The sequence below is a fragment of the Macaca fascicularis genome, chromosome 1 (genome assembly GCF_037993035.2).
Source record: "Macaca fascicularis isolate 582-1 chromosome 1, T2T-MFA8v1.1".
Taxonomy (NCBI): Eukaryota; Metazoa; Chordata; class Mammalia; order Primates; family Cercopithecidae; genus Macaca; species Macaca fascicularis.
The window spans coordinates 232,894,057-232,921,387 of record NC_088375.1 but is presented as its reverse complement, the minus strand read 5'-3'; the positions used below and the strand labels follow the sequence as shown (position 1 = coordinate 232,921,387).

Genomic DNA, 27,331 nt, shown 5'->3' with positions numbered 1-27,331 from the left:
AAAATAAAAAAGTGCCTCCTGCACTTCATTCTGTGAAGCATTCAGAATCCTCATAGCAGCAGTCCCCAACCTTTTTGACGCCAGGGACTGTTTTTGTGAAGGACAATTTTTCCACAGCGGGGATGGTTTCAGGATGAAACTGTTCCATCTCAGATCATCAAGCATTAGATTCTCATAAGGAGCACACTGCCTACATCCCTCACGTGTGCAGCTCACAACGGGGTTCACGCTCCTATGAGAATCTAACACTGCCACTGATCTGACAGGAGGTGGAGGTCAGGCGGGAATGCTCGCGGGGTTCACGCCCCTATGAGAATCTAACACTGCCACTGATCTGATAGGAGGGGGAGGTCAGGCGGGAATGCTCGCGGGGTTCACGCTCCTATGAGAATCTGACACTGCACTGATCTGATAGGAGGTGGAGGTCAGGCGGGAATGCTCGCGTGCCCACCTCTCACCTGCTGTGCAGCCCGGCTCCTAACTGACCACGCAGGAGGAGTTGGGGGCCCATGCTTATAAGACATTTTATCTTTTTCTGTTTTTTTGAGACAAAGTCGCGCTCTGCCTCCCAGTCTGGAGTGTAGTGGTGTGATCTCAGCTCACTGCTACCTCAACTTCTCCAGTTCAAGTGATTCTCATACCTCAGTCTTCTGAGTAGCTGGGTCCACAGGTGCACGCTACCACACTCTATTAATCTTTCGTATTTTTAGCAGAGACAGGGTTTTGGCATGTTGGCCAGGCTGCTCTCAAACTCCTGGCCTCAAGCAATCCACTTGCCTTGGCCTCCCAAAGTGCTGGGATTACAGGCATGAGCCATCACACCTGGCCAAGGACACTTTACCTTTTTCTATTTTGTTTTGTTTTAGAGGCAGGGTCTTGCTATGTCACCAAGGTTGGAGTGCAGTGACACAATCATAGCTTACTGCAGCTATGAACTCCTGGGCTCAAGTGATCCTCTCATCTTGGCCTCCCAAAGTGCTAAGATGACAGGCGTGAGCCACTGCATCCAGCCCCTTTTTCTATTTAAATTCTCTTACAAGTTTCTTCAACCTCCAACGGAAACTTCATTTCACAAGCCTGGCCACAGGGGGAATGGGAAGACATGGGAGACAGCTAGAAACACAAGGGGCGAAGGATGAAGCTCCAGGAACTGTCACAGGTTCAACAGTGTCTCCCCAAAAATTCACGTCTACCTGGAATGTGGGAATGTGACTTTATTTGGAGCGTCTTTCCAGGTATGATTAGTTAAAACGAAGTCATACTGAATTAGGGTGGCCCTAATCTAATAACTATGTCCTTATAAGGAGAATAGCGACACCGAGAAAAGCCCACAGAAAACAGAGGTAGAGAGCGGCTCCTCTACAAGCCACACTGCTGGCACGTGCCAGAAGCCAGAAAGAAGAAAGGAAGGGTCTTCCCTTGGAGCCTTCAGAGGCACTGGGGCCAACACCCTGATTTCAGACTTCTGTCCTCCAGAACTGAGGGAATCAATCCATTCTGAGCCATCCAACTTGTGATGATTTGCTACAGCAGCCACAGGAAACTAACACTGTGTAATTTCTGAAGACCTTTACTAAGCCAGAACCACAAGGATAGAAATCAAGTGCACAGATCAGCTTGGAGAAGGACTTTTTTCCTTTTTCTTTGAATAGAGACAGGGCTGGAGTGCAGTCGAACAATCAGGTCACTGCAGCCTCGAACTCCTGGGTTCAAACGATCTTCCCACCTTAGCCTCCTAGACAGCTAGCTGGGACTACAGGTGTATGCCAACAGGCCCAGTTAAGAAAAAGAGAGCGCAAGAGAGAAGACGCACGTGCGCGCACAAGAGACACAGAGAGAGAGAGAAAAGAAAGAGCGAGAGCAAGCGTGCACATGCACGAACCAGTGGGCAAGTGCGCACATGTGCAAAAATGGGGTCTCACTATGTTGCCTAGGTTGGTCTCAATCTTCCCTCCTCAGTCTTCCAAAGTGATAAGGGTCATAGGCATGAGCCAACACACCTGGTCAATGGAGAAGCATTTCAGGAATGAAGGCAAGGAGTCAAACAGCATCAGTAGTAGCGGTACTGGAAGCTAACACTTTGAGGTCCTGCTTGGCTTGAAGCTAAGAATTTTATGTGTAGCATGTCATTCAGTCCTCACAACAATCCTGTAAGACAAGAAAACTGAGGTAGAGATGTTCAATAGCCTGCTCCAGACCTCAAATCTGAGATGGCAGAACCAGGATGTCCAGCATATGGATACAGGTACAAAAAATACCACTGATATCTACATAATTACTATGTTTTCCAAGATGAATGACATTTGGAAACAATTACAAAGTAGAAAAATCATAACTTTTAAGAATCTATATATACAGGCTGGGCATGGTGGCTCATGCCTGTAATCTCAGCACTTCAGGAGGCCAACGTGGGCGGCTCACTTGAGGTCAGGAGTTTGAGACCAGCCTGGCCAACATGGTGAAATCTCGTCTCTAATAAAAATACAAAATTAGCCAGGCATAGCAGCGCATGGTAATCCCAGCTACTCAGGAGGCTGAGGCAGGAGAATCGCCTGAGCTGGGGAGGTGGAGGTTTCAGTGAGCCGAGATCGTGCCTCTGCACTCCAGCCTGGGCAATAAAGTGAGCCTCTGTCTCAAAAAAAAAAAAAAAAAAAAACACACACACACACTCACACAGAGTGGGACCCCCAATCCGAGGAAAAACATCTCCACACACATGCATGAGAAATACAGAACGCTAGAAGAAACATAATAATCTTACGTGGTTATTTCCTGATCGAGAGATTACAGATTTTTGCTGTATGTTCCTAATTTCCCTCTTTTATAAAATTTTATTTATTTAAAAAAAAAAACAGAGACAGGGACTAGCTGTGTTGCCCAGGCTGGTTTCAAACTCCTGGCCTCAAGTGATTCTGCCTCAGCCTCCGAAAGTGTTAAGATTACAGGCATGAGCCACTATGCCCAACCCCCAATTTACTACAATGAACATCTTAGACATTTTTATTAGCAAAATGAAAAAGTTGAAAATAAAAATGAGACAACACGAACAAGATCTCCAGAGAAAGAGGACAGGATAGATGGTGGAGGCAATGGAAGCAGACTGGGAAGTTTAAAAAGAGAAAAACAATAAGAGTGGCTAGAACAGATACCAAGATTAACTGGGTGTTGAGTTTTATAAGATTTAGGCATGTTTGAAAGTATAATACAAGGAGCCCCTGACAAGATAAAACTGTTAGTAACTGTTTTCCAGTGGAAAAATGTTCCTTTTGCTAACATAGGAAGAGGCAAATGCAGACACAGAAGTCTTCTCAGATGAATGGGGAGAAAGAGCTCATGTCGGCAGGTCTATACTGCACAGGCTCCAGGAGCAATGATCCAAGAACTGAGTTCATGCATGGGTTCCACTGTCACCAGGGCCAGCTGCCTGATCTCCTTGTACATCCAGTCATCTGTAAGATGAAGCTATTAACAGCACCTATCAGAGCTGATGTGAGGACCACGCAGGAACAGCATAGTTTTCAGCATGGCGCCTGATGCAAGGAAGGTACCCAACAAATGCAAGCTAATGGCACAGGCATCTTCAACAGGGCAACACGCAAGTGTGCCAACTGCTATGGGAGTGTCAGGCAGAGGGACTGGAAGGCCAAGGTTGTAGGGAATTTATTTCAACAGGAAAACCTTCAAGTACCTCTCCCAACACATAATCACATAATATGTATGCCAAGTGAGGATTAACCAATTTTCCAGGACTTATTTCAATTCCAAGTCCAAGCACAGCCCTGACTTGGGGCTTCTCCTGCCTGGAACCCTCTTTTCCCAGATGTCTGTCTGGTCTGTCTTCTCACCTCCTCCTACTCTCTCCTCAAATGTTTTCACCATCCTTTTCAACATGGAAGCACCAGCAATGCCTAGAGCCCTACAACAGACTCATCCGCCATCTTTTTCAGCACACAGCCTTTCCCATTGTCTCACAGGTGACGTGTCTCTCATCAAAGCAAGTTAGCATATCTTATTCACTGCCCATCACCTGCCCCTCCTTGACACATCTTCGGCCCTGAATATGTATTTTACCAAAGATCTCTCCCCTTTCCCTTTATGGGCGCCGCCCTGTCAGTATTCCCATCTAAAATCCGTGCAGACAGAGCCTCCCCAGCCCCACACTTGTCTCTCCGACTACTTTCCTACAAGACTCTCCTCACTCCACTGGAACTCACTGGCCCTCAGCAATCTCTACCACTGATGAATCCAGCTCCAACTTCAGACCATTCCCTCTGCTCTCAGAATACCTTCTGTAGGCTCCATGACACTAGTGCTGGGTCTCCCAACGTCTGGTCACTCCTTTATGTGTTTCTCTTCCTCTGTACATCCCTAATACAAGGGCCTCTTCTCACGCTACACCAATGGGTCTTCACCGCTGACAAATCTCGGTTCTCCTCCCCAGGAAAAGGCACAATCCTATAGTACTGCACATGGGGGCAGGGACAGGGTGCCTGCCTCCAGCTGAGAACTTCTCTGGTCCCCACAGGTGCCCTGGGCCTGGCCCACTCTCTAAACCAGCGCTGCTCAGATATTTCAGCTCAGGTCCCCCTACATCCTCAACTATTAAGGACCCCAGGGGCTTTTGTTTATGAGGGTTTGATCTATCGATATTTACTATGCTATAAATTAAAACTGAGATGTTCTAAAATTGTTTATTAAATGATTTGAAAATAAGCCCACTGCATGTTACCATACATAACATTTTTATAAAGAATAACTATTCTCTTGGCTGGGTGCAGTGGCTCGCCTGTAATCCCAGCACTTTGGGAAGCGGGCAGATCAGGAGGTCAGGAGATCAAGACCATCCTGGCTAACACGGTGAAACACTATCTCTACTAAAAACACAAAAAATTAGCCAGGCGCCTGTAGTCCCAGTTACTTGGGAGGCTGAGGCAGGAGAACGGTGTGAACCCAGGAGGCAGACCTTGCAGTGAGCCAAGATCATGCCACTGCACTCCAGCCCAGGGGACAGAGCGAGACTCCATCTCAAAAAAAAAAAGGCCGGGCGCGGTGGCTCAAGCCTGTAATCCCAGCACTTTGGGAGGCCAAGACGGGCGGATCACGAGGTCAGGAGATCAAGACCATCCTGGCTAACACGGTGAAACCCCGTCTCTACTAAAAAATACAAAAAAGTAGCCGGGCGAGGTGATGGGCGCCTGTAGTCTCAGCTACTCGGGAGGCTGAGGCAGGAGAATGGCGTAAACCCGGGAGGCGGAGCTTGCAGTGAGCTGAGATCTACCCACTGCACTCCTGCCTGGGCGGCAGAGCGAGACTCCATCTCAAAAAAAAAAAAAAAAAAAAAAAAAAAAAAACTATTTTCTAAGACAAATAATCTGGTGAGAAGCTGTATTTTACATTTGTATTGTCTGCCTCAATGGAAGCAATGGATCTTCACATCTATGTCTGCTCTCAGCCTGCTGCAACACAGTTTTAGCTGAAGTCTATGAGGAAAATTCAGTCTCACATAGATATGCAGTTAAAAGAAAAAGAAGAGTGTTTTTTTGGTTTTTGTTTTTTTTTTTTTTTTTAAGAAATAGGGTCTCAGCTGGCCGGGCGCGGTGGCTCAAGCCTGTAATCCCAGCACTTTGGGAGGCCAAGGTGTGCGGATCACGAGGTCAGGAGATCGAGACCATCCTGGCTAACACAGTGAAACCCCATCTCTACTAAAAATACAAAAAATCAGCCAGGCGTGGTCGCGGGCGCCTGTAGTCCTGGCTACTCAGGAGGCTGAGGCAGAAGAATAGCGTGAACCCGGGAGGTGGAGCTTGCAGTGAGCCAAGATCATGCCACTGTACTCCAGCCTGGGTAACAGAGCAAGACTCTGTCTCCAAAAAAAAAAAAAAAAAAAAGAAAGAAATAGGGTCTCAGTCTGTCACCCAGGCTGGAGTGCCATGGTATAACCACAGCTCACTGCAACCTCAACCTGCCAGGCTCAATCAATCCTCCTGCCTCAGCCTCCCCAGTAGATGGGACCACAGGCACACACCAGAATGCCTGGCTAATTTTCAAATTTTTTGTACAGATGGGGTCTCACTATGTTGCCCAGGCTGGTCTCAAACTCTTGGCCTCAAGCTATCCTCCTGCCTTGGCCTCCCAAAGCACTGGGATTACAGGTGTGAGCTGTAATCAAGAACAAAAATTTATTTTAAGGCCGGGCGCGGTGGCTCAAGCCTGTAATCCCAGCACTTTGGGAGGCCGAGACGGGCGGATCACGAGGTCAGGAGATCGAGACCATCCTGGCTAACACGGTGAAACCCCATCTCTACTAAAAAATACAAAAAAAACTAGCCGGGCGAGGTGGCGGGCGCCTGTAGTCCCAGCTACTCGGGAGGCTGAGGCAGGAGAATGGCGTGAACCCAGGAGGCAGAGCTTGCAGTGAGCCGAGATCGGGCCACTGCACTCCAGTATGGGCAAGAGTGCCAGACTCCGCCTCAAAAAAAAAAAAAAAATTATTTTATTTTATTTTATATTTTATTTTATTTTATTTTTTGAGATGCAGCCTTGCTCTATCCCCCAGGCTGGAGCGCAGTGTCGCCATCTCGGCTCACTGCAACTTCTGCCTCCCAAGTTCAAGCGATTCTCCTGCCTCAGCTTCCTGAGTAGCTGGGATTACAGGCATATGCCACAATGTCCAGCTAATTTTTTTGTATTTTTAGTAGAGATGGAGTTTCACCATGTTGGCCAGACTGGTTTTGAACTCCCGACCTCCAGTCACCCGCCTGCCTCGGCCTCCCAAAGTGCTGGGATTACAGGCAATGTAGGAAAATGTAGGTTCACTGAATTAAGCAGATCTTCCAAATACTGACACATTTCATTACATATTTTTAAAATTTCATTAGTATCATCACCTAGCTTATAAGTCTATCAATACTGGGAAGATGTCGGCCGGGCGCGGTGGCTCAAGCCTGTAATCCCAGCACTTTGGGAGGCCAAGGTGTGCGGATCACTAGGTCAGGAGATCGAGACCATCCTGGCGAACACGGTGAAACCCCGTCTCTTGGGAGGCCGAGACGGGCGGTTCACGAGGTCAGGAGATCGAGACCATCCTGGCTAACACAGTGAAACCCCGTCTCTACTAAAAATACAAAAAACTTAGCCGGGCGAGGTGGCGGGCGCCTGTAGTCCCAGCTACTCGGGAGGCTGAGGCAGGAGAATGGCGTAAACCCGGGAGGCGGAGCTTGCGGTGAGCTGAGATCCGGCCACTGCACTCCAGCCTGGGTGACAGAGCGACAGAGCGAGACTCCGTCTCAAAAAAAAAAAAAAAAAAAAAAAAAAGAAACCCCGTCTCTACTAAAAAAAAAAAAATACAAAAAACTAGCCGGGCGAGGCGGCGGGCGCCTGTAGTCCCAGCTACTCGGGAGGCTGAGGCAGGAGAATGGCGTAAACCCGGGGGGCGGAGCTTGCAGTGAGCTGAGATCCGGCCACTGCACTCCAGCCCGGGCGACAGAGCCAGACTCCGTCTCAAAAAAAAAAAAAAAAAAAAAAAATACTGGGAAGATGTCAAGCTCATGGTAGCAGAACAAAGTTTTCCAAAATGTTCCTTTGAAAGCTCAAATTTTATTACTGGCAACAATAGTGTTAGTTATTTTCCTTGAAGTATCTCGTTCACTTCATTCATTTTCAAGATAGTACCTGCCAAATATCCACATCTAATCTAAACAGCCGTTGTTTTCTGTCCGCCATTCTTTCAACTCAATTACACAACTCCTCCTGGAGACAGCTATTGTATTTCACTGTGCTTTATACCTACTTTCATTTTATCACACAAAATACTACAAAGATAGATTTTCAAAGGATAAGGTTTAATACAGTCAATTTTTATTGCTTCACCAAGGACATTAGATTAACAGGGTTTTCTTTCACGGCGGCTTCATGGCGGTGAAGAGCACTGTGAGTGCCGTGACAGTGGCTGCTGAGACTAGTTTGGTACCACAGCCTTGAGTTGTGCTAAGGAGCCAGGAGTTTTATCCTCCACTGCTTCTGCAGCATCAATGAAATGTCAACACAATGAAAAGTTAAATAACATCTTAATATGATTATGAAAATAGTTCTGACCGGGCCGGGCACGGTGGCTCAAGCCTGTCATCCTAGCACTTTGGGAGGCCGAGGCAGGCGGATCACGAGGTCAGGAGATCGAGACCATCCTGGCTAACACGGTGAAACCCCCCTCTACTAAAAAATACAAAAACTAGCTGGGCGAGGTGGCGGGCGCCTGTAGTCCCAGCTACTCGGGAGGCTGAGGCAGGAGAATGGCGGGAACCCGGGAGGCGGAGCTTGCAGTGAGCTGAGAGCCGGCCACTGCACTCCAGCCCGGGCGACAGAGCAAGACTCCGTCTCAAAATAAAAAAAGAAAAAAAAAAAAAGAAAATAGTTCTGACCAAGTGAATTCCTGAAACGGTCTCAGGAGCCCCTAGGGGTCCACGACCACACTTGAAGAACCACTGCTCTAAGTGACCACTGCTCCTAAGGCTTCGATCATCATCGAGATGTTGCTGACTCCCAAGGCCTGCCTCCACCCAGACCTATCCTCCAGAGCTCCCATTCACAGGCACAGGAGTCACCACGTCACATTTACTGTGCACTGTTTCAGGGGCTGGTCTGCAGGGAACCAGAGTGCCTGTGTCCATGGAGCTTAGAACAAGTGGGAAGAGCAGTATCAGGCTATGAAGACAGAGTGGGGTAAAGCGACAGAGATCAATGAGATCAGAGCACACCCTCGGAGGAAGGGATACATGAACAAAGGCCTGAATGGAGAGAGGGAGTGAACTGTGCAAACACACAGCGAGGAGGAGAGTTTTCCAAGGACAGGGAGGAGAAAGTATAAGGCCCGCTGTACCCTTGATGCAAAACATGAGAATGCCTCAGAGACTCCTCAAACCCAACACGCACAAACTAAACTCATCATGCCCCACAGCTACCCAGAGGGCAGATAGAAACCTGTGGTCATTTACATCTTTCTCGCCACCCTCACCTTCCCTTCGGTCACCAGGTCTTATCAGTCATCACCCTGCTCCAGACCCCTTTCCTTTTCTACACCAGCTTTGCCAACTGACTAGAGTCCCCTCCCTCCCCTGAGCACTCTACGTTCAACTACCAAGTAATGATCCCCATCAGATCAATCTCCTTACAACTCTTCCAAGGCTTCCTGGAGCTCTCAAGGTAAAAGTTCATTTTTTTCTTCTTTTTTGAGTCTCACTCTGTCACCCAGGCTGGGGTTATCTTGGGTCACTGCAACCTCCGCCTCCCGGATTCAAGCCATCCTTGTGCCTCAGCCTGATGAGCAGCTGAGAATACAGGTGTGCACCACCATACCTGGCTAATTTTTATACGTTTAGTAGAGATGAGGTTTCACCATGTTGGCCAGGCTGGTCTCAAACTCCTGACCTCAAGTGATCCGCCCGCCTTGGCCTCCCAAAGTGGTGGGATTACAGGCGTGAGCCACTGTGCCTGGCCTCAAGGTAAAAGCTCTTTATCCAGGCTCTAAACCTTTTGGCTTCCACTTCTTACCACTCTGCTAGCCCTTTGGAACTTCCGTCCCTGGATGTGCTGTGCTCTTACCCGCTGGATAATTACTGATCACCTGGCACACATTGTGCTGGGTGCTGGAGACAGTAAAGGAGACCAGTTGGTTGCCGGATAAAAAACACACCATCTCATCAGCCTAGGATACACTCTTCCCCTCCATCCCCACCTGCCTGCCAGACAGACTCCAATTCAGGTCTCAACTTAAAGCTTTTCTATGAGAAGCTGCCACTAAACTCTGGACAGGGTGGTCTCCCTGGGAGCCACAGCCAATGCCCTCTGCTCTGTGCCTGCGTGTCAGTCTCCCTATTAGACCATGAATTCAGCAAGGCCCTGGATCACATGCCTTCTACTACGGCTCACTGCCTCAGGACCCAGTAAGGTGCTAAGTTGGGGCCGGGCACGGTGGCTCACGCCTGTAATCCTAGCACTTTGGGAGGCCAAGGCGGGAGGATTGCCTGAGCTCAGGAGTTCGAGACCGGCATGGGCAACACGGTGAAACACCATCTCTACTAAGATTTAAAAAAAAAAAAAAAAAAAATTTGCCAGGCGTGGCGGCATGTGCCTGTAATCCCAACTATTTGGGAGGCTGAGGAAAGAGAAGCGCCTGAACCCGGGAGGCAGAGGTTGCAGTAAGCTGAGATCACGCCACTGCACTCCAGCCTGGGTGACAGAGCAAGACTCTATCTCAAAAAAAAAAAAAGAGAGAGAGAGAAGGTGCTAAGTCAACATCTGTTAAACAAATAAACAAATCAGTATTACAGTTTATAAAAATAAGTAGAAAATACTTATTGTCCCTAGTCAGCAAAAATCAACGGATGTCAACAAATTTTGGTGCAATTCAAAAAACTCTAGCTTCATAAATGGGGGGAGGAGAATTCTCTAAAAAATGAACATAAACAGGCAGGGCATGGTGGCTCACACCTGTAATCTCAGCACTTTGGGAGGCCGAGGCCGGTGAGGTCAGGAGTTCGAGACCAGACTGGCCAATACGGTGAAACTCCATCTCTACTAAAAATACAAAAATCAGCTGGGTGTGGTGGCGGGTGCCTGTAATCCCAGCTACTCTGGAGGCTGAGGCAGGAGAATCGTTTGAACCCAGGAGGTAGAGGTTGCAGTGAGCCGAGATCACGCCATTGCACTCCAGCCTGGGCGACAGGGCAAGACTCCATCTCAAAAAAAAGGACAAAAACTTACCAGTTTTCAAAATGAGGCATAGTTCAAGATTATTCTGCAAAGGTAAAGGAAAGCCTTTAAGACCAGGGTGCTGTGGCTCACATCTATAATCCCAACACTTTGGGAGGCTAAGGCAGGAGAATCACTTGAACCCAGGAGTTGGAGACCAGCCTGTCCCTGTCTCTACAAACAATTTTAAAAAATTAGCTAGGCAAGGTGGCATGTGCCTGTGGTCCCAGTTACTTGTGAGACTGAGACAGGAAGATTGTATGAGCCCCGGAGGTCCAGGTTGCAGTGAGCCATGATCATACCATCACATTCCACACTCCAGCCTGGGTGACACAACAAAACCCTATCTCAAAAAATAAAAAGAAATAAAAAGAAACAAAACCGCCGGGCGCGGTGGCTCAAGCCTGTAATCCCAGCACTTTGGGAGGCCAAGACGGGCGGATCACGAGGTCAGGAGATCGAGACCATCCTGGCTAACCCGGTGAAACCCCGTCTCTACTAAAAAATACAAAAAACTAGCCGGGCGAGGTGGCGGGCGCCTGTAGTCCCAGCTACTCGGGAGGCTGAGGCAGGAGAATGGCGTGAACCCAGGAGGCGGAGCTTGCAGTGAGCTGAGATCCGGCCACTGCACTCCAGCCTGGGCGGCAGAGCGAGACTCCATCTCAAAAAAAAAAAAAAAAAAAAAAGAAACAAAACCTTTCAAGAAAAGACAAGGATGTGAGAGAAGATTTAGTAGAAAGTAAGGCACTAAAGGCTGGGCACAGTGGCTCACACCTGTAATCCTAGTATTTTGGGAGGCCAAGATGGGCGGATCACAAGGTCAGGAGATCGAGACCATCCTGGCTCACATGGTGAAACTCCATCTCTACTAAAAACACAAAAAAGTAGCAGGGCATGGTGGCGGACACCTGTAGTCCCAGCTACTCGGGAGGCTGAGGCAGGAGAATGGTGTGAACCCAGGAGGCGGAGCTTGCAGGGAGCTGAGATAGCACCATTACACTCCAGCCTGGGCTACAGAGTGAGACTCCGTCTCAAAAAAAGAAAAAAAAAGAAAGTGAGGCAGTAAATAAGTGATAGGGATTTGCAAAGATAGCTAATATATATGTTCCACACCCTGAATTAATATTCTTCTGGAACCATGGAGAAAGAAAAATCTCAGTACATTGTCATCTTATAACAACATTTTTTAACCTTGCCATAAAAGAAATTTTTACAAAGGCCATCAGCAACAGAAATGGCTAACCCTTGCACAGCTCTGTTATCAGTGCCCGCATCCAGACTCACTCAGTCCTCACAATGACCCCATGAAGGCGGCTCTCGGATGCCTGTTTCACAGATGAGGACAGACACAGAAGTCCTAACACTGCAGGTGACCTAAATTAAGGCAGGCTCAGGGAGAACAGAAAGCTCCTGTGGAAAGGCAGAAGTTGGCTTGATCTTGATTTTCAGTGCGAATAAAAGTCCTAACACTGCAAATCAGCCAGTGAGGTGACAGAGCTGAGCTGGGCTCTAACTTAGTGCCAATCCTTTTGGAAACCACTGAATTTATCTCCCTCCCTAGAATTTAGGAACTATTTTAAAATTCCTATGACAAACTTCTGAAACCTACTGTAGACTCTCTGACATGCTCATCTAATTAGAAAGTGTCCAGAATTTTTTTTTTTTTGACGGAGTTTCACTCGTTGCCCAGGCTGGAGTACAATGGCACAATCTCAGCTTACCACAACCTCCACCTCCCAGGTTCAAGCGATTCTCTTGCCTTGGCCTCCCGAGTAGATGACATTACAGGCACGTGCCACCATGCCCAACTAATTCTGTATTTTTAGTAGAGACGGGGTTTCTCCATGTTGGTCAGGCTGGTCTCGAACTCCCCACCTCAGGTGATCCACTCACCTTGGCCTCCAAAAGTGTTGGGATTACAGGCGTAAGCCACCACACCCAGCCCAGAATTTTTTTAAGTTTTATTAATTACAACACTCGGCGGGAAGTTGAGTGTCTGTAATCAACATAGGCAATAGGGAATATATTTTCTAAGTGCCACAGGACTGCACGCAGACATGCATGGAGACACGATTACCCACCAGTAAACAAGAATACATTCCATTCCATTGATGCCCTTAGTATTCCAATTCTTTTTTTTTTTTTTTTTTTGAGACAGAGTCTTCCTCTGTCCTCCAGGCTGGAGGAGTGCAGCGGCGAGACCTCCCCTCACTGCAAGCTCCGCCCCCCGGGTTCACACCATTCTCCTGCCTCAGCCTCCCGAGTAGCTGGGACTACAGGCGCCCGCCACCACACCCGGCTAATTTTTTGTATTTTTAGTAGAGACAGGGTTTCACCGTGTTAGTCAGGATGGTCTCGATCTCCTGACCTCGTGATCCGCCCGTCTCTGCCTCCCAAAGTGCTGGGATTACAGGCGTGAGCCACCGTGCCCGGCCAGTATTCCAATTTTAACAGGTGAATGAATTAATACATAAAGTCCTCTCTTGATAAAATGCATTAGTAAGCTTGGAGCAACTAATGATCAAATCATTATTTTATCAATGGTAAAACAGGTTCAACAGAATAAACTTAAGAATTATCTTAGATAAACTGGGCGCAGTGGCTCACACCTGTAATCCCAGCACTTTGGGAAGCAGAGGCAGGCGGATCACTTGAGGTCAGGAGTTGGAGACCAGCCTGGCCAACATGGTGAAACTCCATCTCTACTAAAAACAAAAAAATCAGCTGGGTGTGGTGGCAGGCGCCTGTAATCCCAGCTACTTGGGAGGCTGCTAGGCAGGAGAATCACTTGAACCCGGGAGGCATAAATTGCAGTGAGCGGAGACCGCCCCATTGCACTCCAGCATGGGCAACAAGAACGGAACTCCATCTCAAAAAAAAAAAAAAAAAGAATTGCCTTAGATAATCTTAATTTGGTCTTTTTAATCAGTTAACTTTTAAAAAATGGGTCTTCCTCAGAGTTCTAATTTAAGAAGACATAGATAAGGAAATACTTTCACTTAATCTTAAAAAAAAGAAAGCAAGGCCGGGCGCGGTGGCTCAAGCCTGTAATCCCAGCACTTTGGGAGGCCGAGACGGGCGGATCACGAGGTCAGGAGATCGAGACCATCCTGGCGAACACGGTGAAACCCCGTCTCTACTAAAAAATACAAAAAACTAGCCGGGCGAGGCGGCGGGCGCCTGTAGTCCTAGCTACTCGGGAGGCTGAGGCAGGAGAATGGCGTAAACCCGGGGGGCGGAGCTTGCAGTGAGCTGAGATCCGGCCACTGCACTCTAGCCCGGGCGACAGAGCCAGACTCCGTCTCAAAAACAAAACAAAACAAAAAAAAAGCAAGCAAGCAGGCCGGGCGCGGTGGCTCAAGCCTGTAATCCAGCACTTTGGGAGGCCGAGACGGGCGGATCACGAGGTCAGGAGATCGAGACCATCCTGGCTGACACGGTGAAACCCCGTCTCCACTAAAAAATAGTAAAACTCGGCCAGGCGCGGTGGCTCAAGCCTGTAATCCCAGCACTTTGGGAGGCCGAGACGGGCGAATCACGAGTTCAGGAGATCGAGACCATCCTGGCTAACACGGTGAAACCCCGTCTCTACTAAAATACAAAAAAAATTAGCCGGGCGAGGTGGCGGGCGCCTGTACTCCCAGCTACTCGGGAGGCTGAGGCAGGAGAATGGCTAAACCCGGGAGGCGGGGCTTGCAGTGAGCTGAGATCCGGCCACTGCACTCCAGCCTGGGCAACAGAGCCAGACTCCGTCTCAAAAAAAAAAAAAAAAGTAAAACTTAGCCGGGCGAGGTGGCGGGCGCCTGTAGTCCCAGCTACTCGGGAGGCTGAGGCAGGAGAATGGCGTAAACCCGGGAGGTGGAGCTTGCAGTGAGCTGAGATCCGGCCACTGCACTCCAGCCTGGGCGACAGAGCGAGACTCCGTCTCAAAAAAAAAAAAAAAAAAGAAAGCAAGCAACATTGCTCTATAAAACAGAAAGCTTTTCTACCACTGAAAGCCAGGAGTAATTTCCACTGATTACCATGGCACCCAATGGTAGGCACTGCCACAAAAACAAGAGGCTAAAAGGTTAAAAAAAAAAAATTTCAGCATTCCGGCAGGACGCAGTGGTTCACGCCTGTAATCCTAGCACTTTGGGAGGCTGAGACGGGCGGATCACCTGAGGTCAGGAGTTCAAGACCAGCCTGGTCAACATGGTGAAACCCTGTCTCTACTAAAATAAAATTTTAAAAAATTATCTGGGCTTGACAGCGGGTGCCTGTAATCCCAGCTACTCGGGAGGCTGAGACTGGAGAATCACCTGAACCTGGGAGACGGTGGTTGCAGTGAGCTGAGACTGAGCCACTACACTCCAGCCTGGGCGGCTGAGTGAGACTCTGTCTCAAAACAAAAAAAGCTTTCAGCATTCCACTAATCCACTAGCAAACTCAAATGTCTATAGATTGTCTATATTTCTTCAATCAAAATTCTGGAACAAAATACACAGCTTTGAAAGAGGCAGTGCTCCTTCCCTCTCCCAGAGTAGCTGATGTGATGTTGTATTTCTCTTTCTCTTCATACACACTCCCATATATGTTTGTCCTGCTTTTTCTTTCAGTAACGTTGAACACTGCAGTTTCATCAACTATTTCTGATAGTTTCCATTTTAAATCTATTTTATCTCTTCATTCTATGTTCCTAAACCAAACACTTAACTGAATTGCCTACTTCATAATCTCTCCAACCACTCTTAACAAACGCAAACCTGAAATCAGAATTTAAACACCGGTTTAAAATTTTTTTTTTTTTGAGACGGAGTCACACTGTGTCGCCCAGGCTGGAGTGCACTGGCGCGATCTCGGCTCACTGCAACCTCTGCCTCCCGGGTCACGCCATTCTCCTGCCTCAGCCTCCCAAGTAGCTGGGATTACACGTGCCCACCACCACACTAAGCTAATTTTTTGTATTTTTAGTAGAGACGGGGTTTCACCGTGTCAGCCAGGGTAGTCTCAATTTCCTGACCTCATGATCCACCTGCCTTGGCCTCCCAAAGTGCTGGGATTACAGGCATGAGCCACCACGCCCAGCCAAACCAGTTTAAAATTTTCTAAAAATTTGTGTTACATGTCTTATGAGGCTTACACTAAATAGGGGTTTCAAAATAACATGGCCTGCCATATGGTCAAGCCAGATTTAAAAATTGAGAATATCTATTACCAATCCACTAAGGCTAAAGCCAAAGTCACAGACAGTAAGAATGTAATCCAATTTAGGGACCAACATGAGCCAAATCTTTTGGGCAGAGACAAACAATCCAATGACAAAACTACAATAAATGCCAACACTGCACTTCTAAAATAAAATCAACGTTATTCATTAAAGTATTAGCTACAAAAAGTCAACTGATGGTAGATGAGTCTACAGATGCCCTGAAGACCTTTTTCATCCTTTAATCAAAGCGGTATTTAGCTACAAAGCTACAACTTTTCCAGTGGACCAACACACACAGAAAATGAACCAAAAGACACAGAAAATTTTTAACAAAGCAAAGGGAAGAGAACAAAGCTCTGGTACTTTTGCAGGATAGTACAACACCTCCTTTGAGAAATAAATTAACTCCTCAAATTCTATTTCTCAAGTGATCAATATAAATCTATCTACATGGTACAAGCTTTGAAACCGAAGTCATTGGGCATAAAAAAGATTTACAGAGGTTTAACTCTTTTGAGACAGTCTCACTCTGTCACCCAGGCTGGAGTGCAGTGGCGCAATCTCAGCTCACCGCAATCCCTGCCTCCCGGGTTCAAGCGATTCCCCTGCCTAAGCCTCCTGAGTAGCTGGGATTACAGGCGCCCACCACCACGCCCGGCTTTTTGTTTGTTTGTTTGAGACGAGTCTGGATCGGTTGCCCAGGCTAGAGTGCAGTGGCGCGATCTTGGATCACTGCAAGCTCCACCTCTCGGGTTCACACCATTCTCCTGCCTCAGCCTCCCGAGTAGCTGGGACCACAGGCACCCGCCACCACGCCTGGCTAATTTTTTCTATTTTTAGTAGAGACGGGTTTTCACCGTGTTAGCCAGGATGGTCTCCATCTCCTGACCTCGTGATCCACCCGCCTCAGCCGCCCAAAGTGCTGGGATTACAGGCGTGAGCCACCGCGTCCCGCCAATTTTTATATTTTTAGTAGATACAGGGTCTCACCATATTGGCCAGACTGGCCTCAAACTCCTGGCCTCATGTGATCCTCCCCACCTCCCAAAGTGCTGGGATTACGGGCGTGAGCCACCACACCCAGTGGGTTTTAAGCTTAAAAACAAACGACAACAAAAAACACACTATTCTGCAGCCTCTGGAATCTTCTAAGATCAAAATTAAACCTGAGAAAATTTACTTCAACTCTCCCACCCCCCCAAAAACACAATTAACTGAAGATATCGAAGAAAAATAAAAACATTTTAAAGGTATCACTGAAGAGCACTGTCAGTACTTGTCTGATGAGATAACTATGGCTGTGTCATAAATTCAGATTATGCGAGAGAAATAGCTTTTGTCCAGTGGATGTGCTCTTTTGAGAAAGTTAATTCTGAGCTGAAATTTAATGTTGGAACAGTTTCCTCTATAAAACTCATCTTGAAAGGTTCCAGCAGAAGATGAAATGTCATCCTCACACTGGGCCTGGGCAGTGCGTGCTTAACTGGGAGGGGGCACAGGCACCTCAGAATTTAACTGGTTTTCCAACTCTCAATGTCTGAAAGAAAAAAAAAAAGGGACTTTCAGTGTTGACGAAACCAAACGCTCCTAACCTGGGACCACCGGCAGTCCAGCCTTCCCCTAGGGTTGACAGGATGAGCCTGTAGACCTTGGAGTTGCAGTTCATTTCTGCGCAGCTCTCTGTCAGAAAGTTCCGCCTTAACCATCGGGCGCGGTGGCTCACACCTGTAATCCCAGCACTTTGGGAGACCAAGGTGGGTGAATCACCTGAGGTCTGGAGTTCAAGACCAGTTTGGCCAACATAGTGAAACCCCATCTCTACTAAAAATACAAAAAATTAGCTGGGTGTGGTGGCAGTAGCTGTAATCCCAGCTACTCGGGAGGCTGAGGCAGGAGAATCACTTGAACCTGGGGGGCAGAGGTTGCAATGAGCTGAGATCGCACCATTGCACTCCAGCCTGGGCAACAAGAGCGAAACTCCATCTCAAAAAATAATAATAATAATAAAGTTCTGCCTTACCATAAACCAAGCCAAAACCCACCACTCAGTCCTACCCTGGGGAGGCTCTCAGACCTGTCTCCATGTCAGTGGCACCAGCTTCATCCCCAGCCACGCACCCAGCGTTAGCAAAGAAAGAAGGAACCGCCTATTCACTTTCTTGATATATATACCTTCCCAAAGAATCCAGAATAAACTATATATCTCAATAGCATGAAAATTAAAACCTTACATTCAATAAACAGCTCCTCCCTCTCCCAAAAGACTATCACTTCAGATTAGAAAATAACTTATGCAGAAACCTTATCGATAACAATGCTTGCTCCAAAGGCCTTATTCAGTATGCATGGTTCACTGGGACTTTTCACAAAACTAATACATCCATTTGCTAATCATGAAAAATAATCTTCATATTTTCTTAATTAATAATCTCACCAGCAACTGCTTAATCACCTAATACTATTTGAGACTACTGTTATCAGATAGATAGCAACCTGAAAATACAATGAACCAATGCTCCCCAAACGAAAACCGTAGGTTAAGATTTCTACACTGTTTATCCATAAGTCGAGTACTGTACACCCTAACTGTAAATGCACACCAACTCCCTTTTCAAAACACAAATTTTAACATCGGCGTTTTCCTTCAATAAATGCATTTCACAATCCTAACAAAACCTTCCATGAAGACAGGATGGACATGGTGGCTCAGGCCTCTAATTCTAGCACTTTGGGAGGCTGAGGCGGGAGGATCGCTTGAGCCCCAAAGTTCGAGACCAGCCTGGTTAACAGGATCTCTTTTACACAGAGATCCCACCTCTATTATTTAAAAAAAAAAAGGCTTCCATGCAAATGAATTTAGCAAACAAAACTGATACTGCTTCTGCATGCTAACCATGTAATTTAAAAGACACAAGAAATGTTAAAATACCATTTGAACCAACTATCGATTGACAGGGAAAAATATAGGAGGTTCTTAAAAGTCAAAAGCCTCAGCCGGCAGCCGTGTGGAATTTTCAGCTCCCCACTCCCCACCCCCACCCAGCTTCCAGCCGAAAAGCCGATCCAGGCAGGAGGAAGACACCCAGCCTTTGTGCTATTTCCTGTCCTCTCCCCCACCTTCGGGCCTTCGGAATATCGCAAACCGGGCCCCGAAACTCGGAGCGGCGGCGGCCGCCCCACAAAGGCACGGCCGGGAGCGCCATCTTGGCGCGGCCACCGGGCCCATTCATTCGCGGGCCCGGGCCGGGGTCCGCGCAACCCCCCGGCCGACACGCGCGGGGCGCCGGCGTCAGACAGACCCCGGCCTCGGCAGGAGAAGGGCGAGGCCACAGCGCGGCCGTCTCCGCGACTCGGCACAGCGAAAGGGCCGAAACCGTTATTTTCCCATTTCCCGACGCCGCGCCCGGCTTCCGCTTTAAATCCCCACTCCGCCCGCGGCGCGCGGCCCGGCTTCCCCATTTCATTGTTCCCCTTCCCCGCGCTCGCCCCCTGCAGCCGCCCGGCCCTCAAAGTCACCCCGATAGGCGGCCCGCGCGGGGGCTCCGGCCGCCGACACCGCCCCGCCTGCACGCCCGCCCGGCCTTTGTTCTCGCGCCGAGGGCCCGAGCGCCACGTCCGGCTCCCCACGCAGGGCCCGGCCCCGCCCGACCCGCGCCCCCGAGGCCCCGGCCGCCGCCACGGGAAGCTCCCGCGGCGCGCACAGCCCCGCACCCCGGGGCCGAAACTCGGCCCCCAGCCCTGGGCCTCGGACCCCGGCTCCTCGCCCGAGACCCCGCCCTCGACCCGGACCCTGCACCCCGAACCTCGGACCCCAGCTCCCGGCCCCCGCCTTCGGACGCCGCCCGCCGCCCGCCGCACCCGGGCGGGGCAGGAAGACGCGGCCCCGGCCGGCGGGTGCGGTGGGGGCGGGGCGGGCGCCCCCTGGGCGGGCCGGTGGACGAACTGAGGCCGGGTCCGGGGCTGGGGGCTGCCGCGCTCACCTCAGCGCCCTCGTCGCGGCCTGACGCGCCCGCACCGCCGCCTCGGCCGCTGCTCGGGAGGTCGTCGCGCTCGGGCCGCGCTGCGCGCTCCGCGGGCGCTGCGGGCAGGTGCGCACCGGCAAGGCTCGGTCCACTCCCGCCGCGGCGGCTGCTCCACTCCAGACCCCGCTCCCCACTCGCCGCCCGCGCCCGCTCCCGCTCCCGCTCCCGCCGCCGCCGCCGCCGCCGCCTCCGTCCGCCCCTCAGACGCCTCCAGCCATCGGGATGGGCGCGGCGGGCCCCTGCCCGCAGTCTCGGGAAACCCCACGCGTTCGCGTCACCACGCACGTCGCGCGTCGCGCGCGCTCGCTAGGCCCGACGGGCACGCGCACGCCTGCGAGCTTGCAGCTCACAACGGGCCCGAGCGCGTGTCCGAGCGGCTTAAAGAGGCCGTGTTGCTGTCTGTCCTCCGGGACCGCTGCTTCAGGAGACCCCCCGGCGGCCCGGCCCTACGGGGACCGAGCGGGATGGGGACCGGGGCAGTGGGCCCTGGGAGACGGGACGGGGCGGGGGGAACACTGGCGCGGAGCCCTCCGGGGACAGCGTAAGGTTGGGTAACCGCGGGCGGGGGCTCCTCCGGGGGCGGTGGTTGGGTAACGGCGGGCGGGGGTCACTCAAGGGACGGGGCGGGGAAGGCCGCGGGCGGGGGCGGTCCCTCCGGGGACGGGGCGAGTAGGGGCACCGCGGGCGAGGTCGTTGCCTGCAGAGGAGGCGCCGGGCCCCGCGAGCAGGTCGGGGTCCCGGGCAGGCGCAGGTGCCCCCCGGGCTCTCAAGCAGGGAGTGCGGCGAGCTCAGACGGGGCTGGCGGTCAGAGACCCGCGCGTGGGCTCAGTGCGTGTGAGGTGGGCCTCGGGCTGCGGAGGAGGGCAGCGCCCCGTGGCTCCTCTCGCTGCTGTGGGCAGGGCCGCCTGGCAGGAGCGGAGGCCGCGGACCCCTCCCAAGCCGCTGAGCAGTGGACAGCGGGGACCGGAGACCCCAGGTGAGGAAGGGGAACGAAGTCAAGAAGGCCACATGTCCTGGCTTCCAGGCTTGATGTCCTCAGAAGCCTCCAGAACGTCCATGGAAGCCGCCCCTGCGCCCACCGCCTCCTGCTGTCTTTCCAGCTGAGCTCCGGCTGCCCTTCACCCCCGGCTTCTGCACTCTGCTCCTCCCCAGCCAGCGCCCTGCTCTTCCACCCGCCTGGGCCTTCATCCCCTCCGAGCTCCCCTTCCACACCAAACCTGGCGTCCGTTTTCCTCCAGGCCTGCACCAGCACAGTGGAAAGGGAGAAAGACCCAGCCTCATCCCCTGCGCCTCCCCTCAACCAGGGCCACAACCTCAAGGGGCCACGCCACCCCACCCCCAACGCCTATTTCCCACCTACTCTCTCCACACCCTGGGATACCACCCGCCTTTCTCAACTGGCGTTTTCCTTCTCATTTTGCGTGCATGACGCTTGTGTGAGAAAGCGGTCCGCCGCCTGCCCTCCCTGCCACGCGCTTCCCCCCCCCGGGGAGCCTCCACCAGACAGGGAACCCATGCCTTCCCACCCTTCTGTCTCCCTCCCACTTCACTTGTCCGCGGCATTCCCGGAGGCCTTTATTTCTGGCACTGGATGCTCCAGGGTCCTGTCGTATTCTCCCTGCCCCAGCCTGAACCCAGCTATTTCTGCTGGCAACCTGGTTCATTGTGGGAGAATGTCGTGCAGAGCCCAGGATGGGGTCCCGGGTGTGCTCATTGCTGCTGGGGTGTCCTTGCAGCTGGTGGAGCAAGAGAGCACATCTATGTACATGCTCCCACACATACGTATACACACAGTTTCATGGGTGTTTTTGTCTATGATTTTCTTGGGCGCCACACATTTACTCTGATGCCAGGCCGCCACTGCAGGGCTCAACCTGTTCTGAATGAGGGGCATCCTGCTTTGAGAGTGAGGAACCCGGCTCTGATTATCTCCTGTGTAACCAGTCTCTCATCCTCTCTTCCACCCCACTGTATGCTACCCACTCCTCACCCTCTGTGGCCTCTGACCTCCACTGGGCCACCAAGGTGCCATCCCCACAGGGGCACCTGCCTACCTAGCACAGTTGAGCAAGGACTGAATTCCCAGTGAAATGTTTTGAATTTTTATTTTATTTATTTATTTTTGGGGTTTTTTGGGAGGTTTTTTTTTTTTTTGAGATGAGAGTCTCCCTGTGTTGCTCAGGCTGGTCTCAAACTCCTGGGCTCAAGCAGTCCTCCCACCTCAGCCTTCCAAAGGGCTGGGATCACAGGCAGGAGCCACTGCGCACACGGGCTGAATTGTCAATCATATCACTGAAAGCATTGACAGTTCCCATCACCCACTCTCTCCGCAGGGTCCAGGCCCCTCCTCCCCTCCCCACTGTCCAGACGCTGGCTCCTTGATGCTCCGTGACACCACCGAATTCCACGCTCCAGCCTTTGGCCCAGTGGCTCTATCTGCCTGGGACAGTCTCCCCATAACCTCGTGTAGTTCAGGCCTTTGCGGGTGTCACCTCCATGGAGATGTCTCCCCAGCCCTGACCATCCCTCCCAGCTACCTTGCTGGTTTCTCCTGTGGTTTCTTCCTGGCTGCCTTCTCTGGGCCCTCCCCCTGTTGCCGTGTGAGCCCTGTGAAGCCCACTCTTACCGCTGCTCCACCAGCCCAGCGTGGTGCCAGGCACACAGGGGGTCATCAGAGAACAGCTGGTGTGGCTGATGCTCTGAGTTCTGAGGAAGATGCAAGCCAGCACAGGGACCAGAGCCCGGAGCAAGAGATCAGGAGGGGCAGAACCATCACCTGGGCCAGAACAAGGGCAGGGCGCGAGGAACCTGAGTGGTTGGACGTCAGGAGAGCCGGGCCCCTGCAGGAAGGCTTCCCTGCTTGGACACTCGAGAGGCGGGTGGAGCATGGGGCACATCGAGGGCCGAGGGACGATGCAAAGTCAGTCGGCGGACGGTGTTCTGCACATTGGCAGGTGAGGGGTTAGAGGCGGCCCTCAGAATCTGGCAGGCCTAATGCCAGCCTTCAGTGCCCACCTGAGTTAAAAGTGGAACTAGGCCGGGCGCGGTGGCTCACGCCTGTAATCACAACACTTTGGGAGGCCGAGGCGGGCGGATCACAAGGTCAGGAGATGGAGACCACGGTGAAACCCCGTCTCTACTAAAAGTACAAAAAACTAGCCGGGGGAGGTGGCGGGCACCTGTAGTCCCAGCTCCTCAGGAAGCTGAGGCAGGAGAATGGCGGGAACCCGGGAGGCGAAGCTTGCAGTGAGTCGAGATCACGCCACTGCACTCCAGCCAGGGGGACAGAGCAAGACTCTGTCTCAAAAAAAAAAAAAAAAGTGGAACTGAGGAGCAGGGAGAGGAGGCTGAGGCGGCAGCCGTTTGTCACCAGAGACCTTCCAGCAGCTGTGGGATGGGAGGGGCCCCGGAGGGTCCCTGCAAGCCTGGCCCAGGGCCATGGAGGAGCCTCAGGAGGAGTGGCCACCACACTGCGGGCCAGACTGGGCAGTGGCAGGGCTGTGCTCTGGGGCTCCCTTGTCCCACAGGCCACCATCAGACTGGTCAGCCCATCTCGTTACAGCCAAGGCCATGGAGGAAGGCCGCACAGGAGGACGCCAGGCCAGTGCCTGCCTTAGCCATATCCAAGGGGCAGGGTGCAGCCCCAGCACCTCCAGCTTATCTGTAGGTCGTCATGGTGAGGCAGGGCTGTCCCTGGAACTTGCCCCATAGTCCAGGCAGAAATCCTATTTGATGGTTTATGGAAGGCAAAGTTGAGAGGAAGGAGGGAGGGAAGGAGCAGGGGCCCAGGTGCTTACTCCCAGGTCCTTACTGCAGCCTGGGGCTGCCCTCTGCAGTACACAGTCCCTGGAAGGTAGGGGCGTCTGCCCTGAGTACGGTGTGACCGCAGAGATGCTTCTCGCCTCCAGCCAGAGCCCATCCCTAGAGATAAGAAACACCCGAGCCCTTGGTGGCCCGGGGGGTCTAGAGCCGGGCTCAGACCTGCCCTCCCTTCCCCACCTCCATTCCTTTCAGCCCAGGCCTCTTGTGTCTTTTGGCCCTCACCTACCGCCCCACCCTCTCCCTGGCAGAGCAAACGCTTCCCAGTAACACTCCCTTCTCTGCAAGGATCTCAGAGATCAGCCTGGGTTCCTGAGTCCAGAGCCACACCCAGTCAGCTCTGGGTCCCTAAGTCCAGAGCCATACACGGTCAGCTGTGCCCAACCCAGGGCAGGACTGAGCTGGGCCCCAGGGCGGAGGTGGCTGCCCCGATACTGGCTCCACACCAGGCCTTCTCTAAAACCCCTGGGATCGAGAGACACAATTCAGATGCCCCACCCCCACCTGCTCCTCAGCAGGAAATGGTCTAATGGGAAAGTAGGTCTTTTAAATCTGAATTATTCAATCTGTGCACGTGACAGGGCCCGCAGCTCCACCTCTGTGCGCTCCCCGGGCGCTGCGCTCCAGCCAGGCTTTGAGGGGTCTGGGAGCTGCAGGAGACATTTCTAGATTTCCAGCTTTGGCAGGAGAGGTCCCTTTGTCTTGCCCTGGGCTCTAGGCTCCTGCAGGGCATCTGTCCTCCTCCTACCAGCGCTGTGAGGTTCTCCACCACACGGCCCTCTGCCATCGTCTTCACTTCCAGTGAGATCCAGGCCCCAAAGGACAGAATGGAGAGGGAGGGAGAGAGGAGCGCATCGTGACGGTGCCCGGGGGTGCAGAATGTAGGTGATCAAGAAGAAAGCCCTAATTAGCTCCTGCAGCTTTCAAAGGCAGGGGCTGGTGGAGGAATGGGGCCACGGCACCTCTCTAACCCTCAGCACACACCTGCCGATGCCCACTGGGTGCCAGGGCAGGTTTAGCACCAGGCCCTGGCCCTGAGACCAGAGCAGGGCAGCTCTGCTTGAGGGGTTGAGTAGGGCCCTGGTGCCCAGCTTCATGGGGAGTGGCCAGTGAGGAGGTGTCACCGCAGCAGAGCCAGGCACAAAGTGAGGACAGCTGCTGTGGCTAGTGAATGAGTGGCTGGCAGAGCTGGGAGGGTCACTGCCCTGCAAAGTCACAGACATCATGGCCCAGGAGGCTAGTGTGGCAGGCAGAGCGAATGCCGGGCCTTGGGGGCCTCTGGGAGGAGGCTGGCTGTAGCCCCCTGGACCCTGTCTTGCAGGTGTAGGGAGTTGGCCTCTGTACCCGACCAGGACCCGTCCCTTGTTCCGAAGCTCCCCACCATGCTACTCACCCCCGACCCCCCTGGCCCACCAGCCTGTGGTCATGAATCATGAACTGCACATCCTTCTTGGGCACATGTGCAGGCACACCCAAGCTGGGTGTACATGCATGTGCACAAACACATGAGCTGGGTATATACACATGTGCACACACGGGGGAATTGGTGTCTGCTGGGGGGTGGAGGAGGTGATGGTGTAAGTGAGCAGATGCATTGAGGGGCATGTTTCCTCTCCTAGCGTTGGACTAGAATCCCCGGGGAAAACTCAGGTGGCCTCCTGTCACTCTGGTGAGCGGCCCCAGCTGGGCTGACACTCGCAGAGGCAGATGCGTAGCTTAGACCACCAGTTCCAGTAAAGGCCTGGCAAGACCCAGCCCCTGCCTCCCCTGCAGGCAATGGAAGAATTCACCTTTCTCCTTAGAGGCCTTTATCATGGGCCCATCTGACCTCACTGCAGAATCCCGGAACTGCACACACAGAGATAGAAATCCTGGCTCTGTCCAGTGGCCCTGAGTGCCACAGATGAACCTAAATGAGGGACTTTTGTTTTTGTTTTTGTTTTTGAGACGGAGTCTCGCTCTGCTGCCCAGGCTGGAGTGCAGTGGCACAATCTCGGCTCACTGCAACTTCCACCTCCCGGGTTCCAGCAATTCTCCTGCCTCAGCCTCCCAAGGAGCTGGGACTACGGGGGGGCACCACCATGGCCCGGCTAATTTTTGTATTTTTAGTAGAGACGGGGTTTGATACCCAGCTTGTGTGTGCATACATGCATGTATACCCAGCTCGAGTGTGTCTGTACACATGCACATATACCATCTGGTGTGCATGTACACATGAGTATACCGTTTAGGTGTGCATGTACATGTGTGTATATCCAACTCGTGTGTGTGCATGCACATTTACCAGCTCCAGTGTGTTTGCACACATGCATGTGTACCATCTACTGTGCATGTACACGCATGTATACCCAGTTTGGATGTTTGCACATGCTCAATTCATGTGTGCATGTACATGTGGGTATACCATGTATACTGGCCAGGCTGGTCTCAAATTCCTGACCTCGTGATCTGCCCACCTTGGCCTCCCAAAGTGCTAGGATTACAGGTGTGAACCACCATGCCCAGTCAATGAGGGGATTTTTCTTTTATTTCGTTTTCTTCTTTCTTTTTTTTTTTTTTTTTTTGACGGAGTCTCGCTGCGTTACCCAGGCTGGAGTGCAGTGGCGCAATCTCAGCTCACTGCAATCTCTGCCTCTCGGGTTCAAGTGATTCTCCTGCCTCAGCCTCCTGAGTAGCTGGAATTACAGGCACCTGCCACCACACTCAGCTACTTTTCGTTTTTTGTTTTGTTTTGTTTTGTTTTTTAGTAGAGATGGAGTTTCACCATGTTGGTCAGGCTGTTCTCGAATTCCTGACCTCGTGATCCATCCCCCCCCAACCCCAGCCTCCCAAAGTGCTGGGATTACAGGTGTGAGCCAGCACACCCGGCCAAGGGACTTTTCAATGTCATCCCCATTCAAGGAGTAACAGACCTTTTGTTTAAAATACAAACCTCGGCCATGTGCGGTGGCTCACGCCTGCAGTCTCAGCACTTTGGGAGGCCGAAGCAGGCGGATCACCTGAGGTCTGAGGTCGGGAGTTTGAGACCAGCCTGACCAACATGGAGAAACCCCATCTCTACTAAAAATACAAAATTAGCTGGGCGTGGTGGTGCATGCCTGTAATCCCAGCTACTTGGAAGACTGAGGCAGGAGAATCGCTCGAACCTGGGAGGCGGAGGTTGTAGTGAGCCGACATTGCGCCATTGTACTCCAGCCTGGGCAACAAGAGTGAAACTCCGTCTCAAAAAAAAAAAATAAACCTCTTGGCTGGGTGCCATAGTTCATGCCTATAATCCCAGCTCTTTAGGAGACTGAGGCCGGAGGATTGCTTCAGACCAGGAGTTTGAGACCAACATAGTGAGAATCCATCTCTGCTAAAAATAAAAAAATTCGCCAGGCATGATATCTCGTGCTTGTGGTACCACCCACTCAGGAGGCTGAGGTGGGAGGATGGCTTGGGCCGGGGAGGTTGAGGCTGCAGTGAGCCATCATCACGCCACAGCACTCAAACCTGGGTGATAGAGGGAGACCTTGTCTCAAAAACAAAGAAAAACTCCACAAACCTCCCTAAC

General features: G+C 51.8%; 1 protein-coding gene and 1 long non-coding RNA gene across 2 annotated transcripts; one reads left to right on the top strand and one right to left on the bottom strand.

Moving 5' to 3' along the window:
- Positions 1-7,822: 7,822 nt before the first annotated feature.
- On the bottom strand, positions 7,823-19,541 carry LOC141409099 (uncharacterized). Its single transcript, XR_012427573.1, has 2 exons — positions 19,454-19,541; positions 7,823-8,019 (listed from the first exon to the last, which is right to left on the bottom strand). It is a non-coding gene; the product is annotated as an uncharacterized lncRNA (long non-coding RNA).
- Positions 19,542-20,181: 640 nt separating this feature from the next.
- On the top strand, positions 20,182-21,946 carry LOC141410157 (uncharacterized). Its single transcript, XM_074038738.1, has 3 exons — positions 20,182-20,207; positions 20,344-20,505; positions 20,984-21,946. The coding sequence occupies exons 1-3, from the start codon at positions 20,182-20,184 to the stop codon at positions 21,804-21,806; spliced, it is 1,011 nt and encodes a 336-aa protein (XP_073894839.1). The 3' UTR covers positions 21,807-21,946.
- The last annotated feature ends 5,385 nt before the right edge of the window (positions 21,947-27,331 follow it).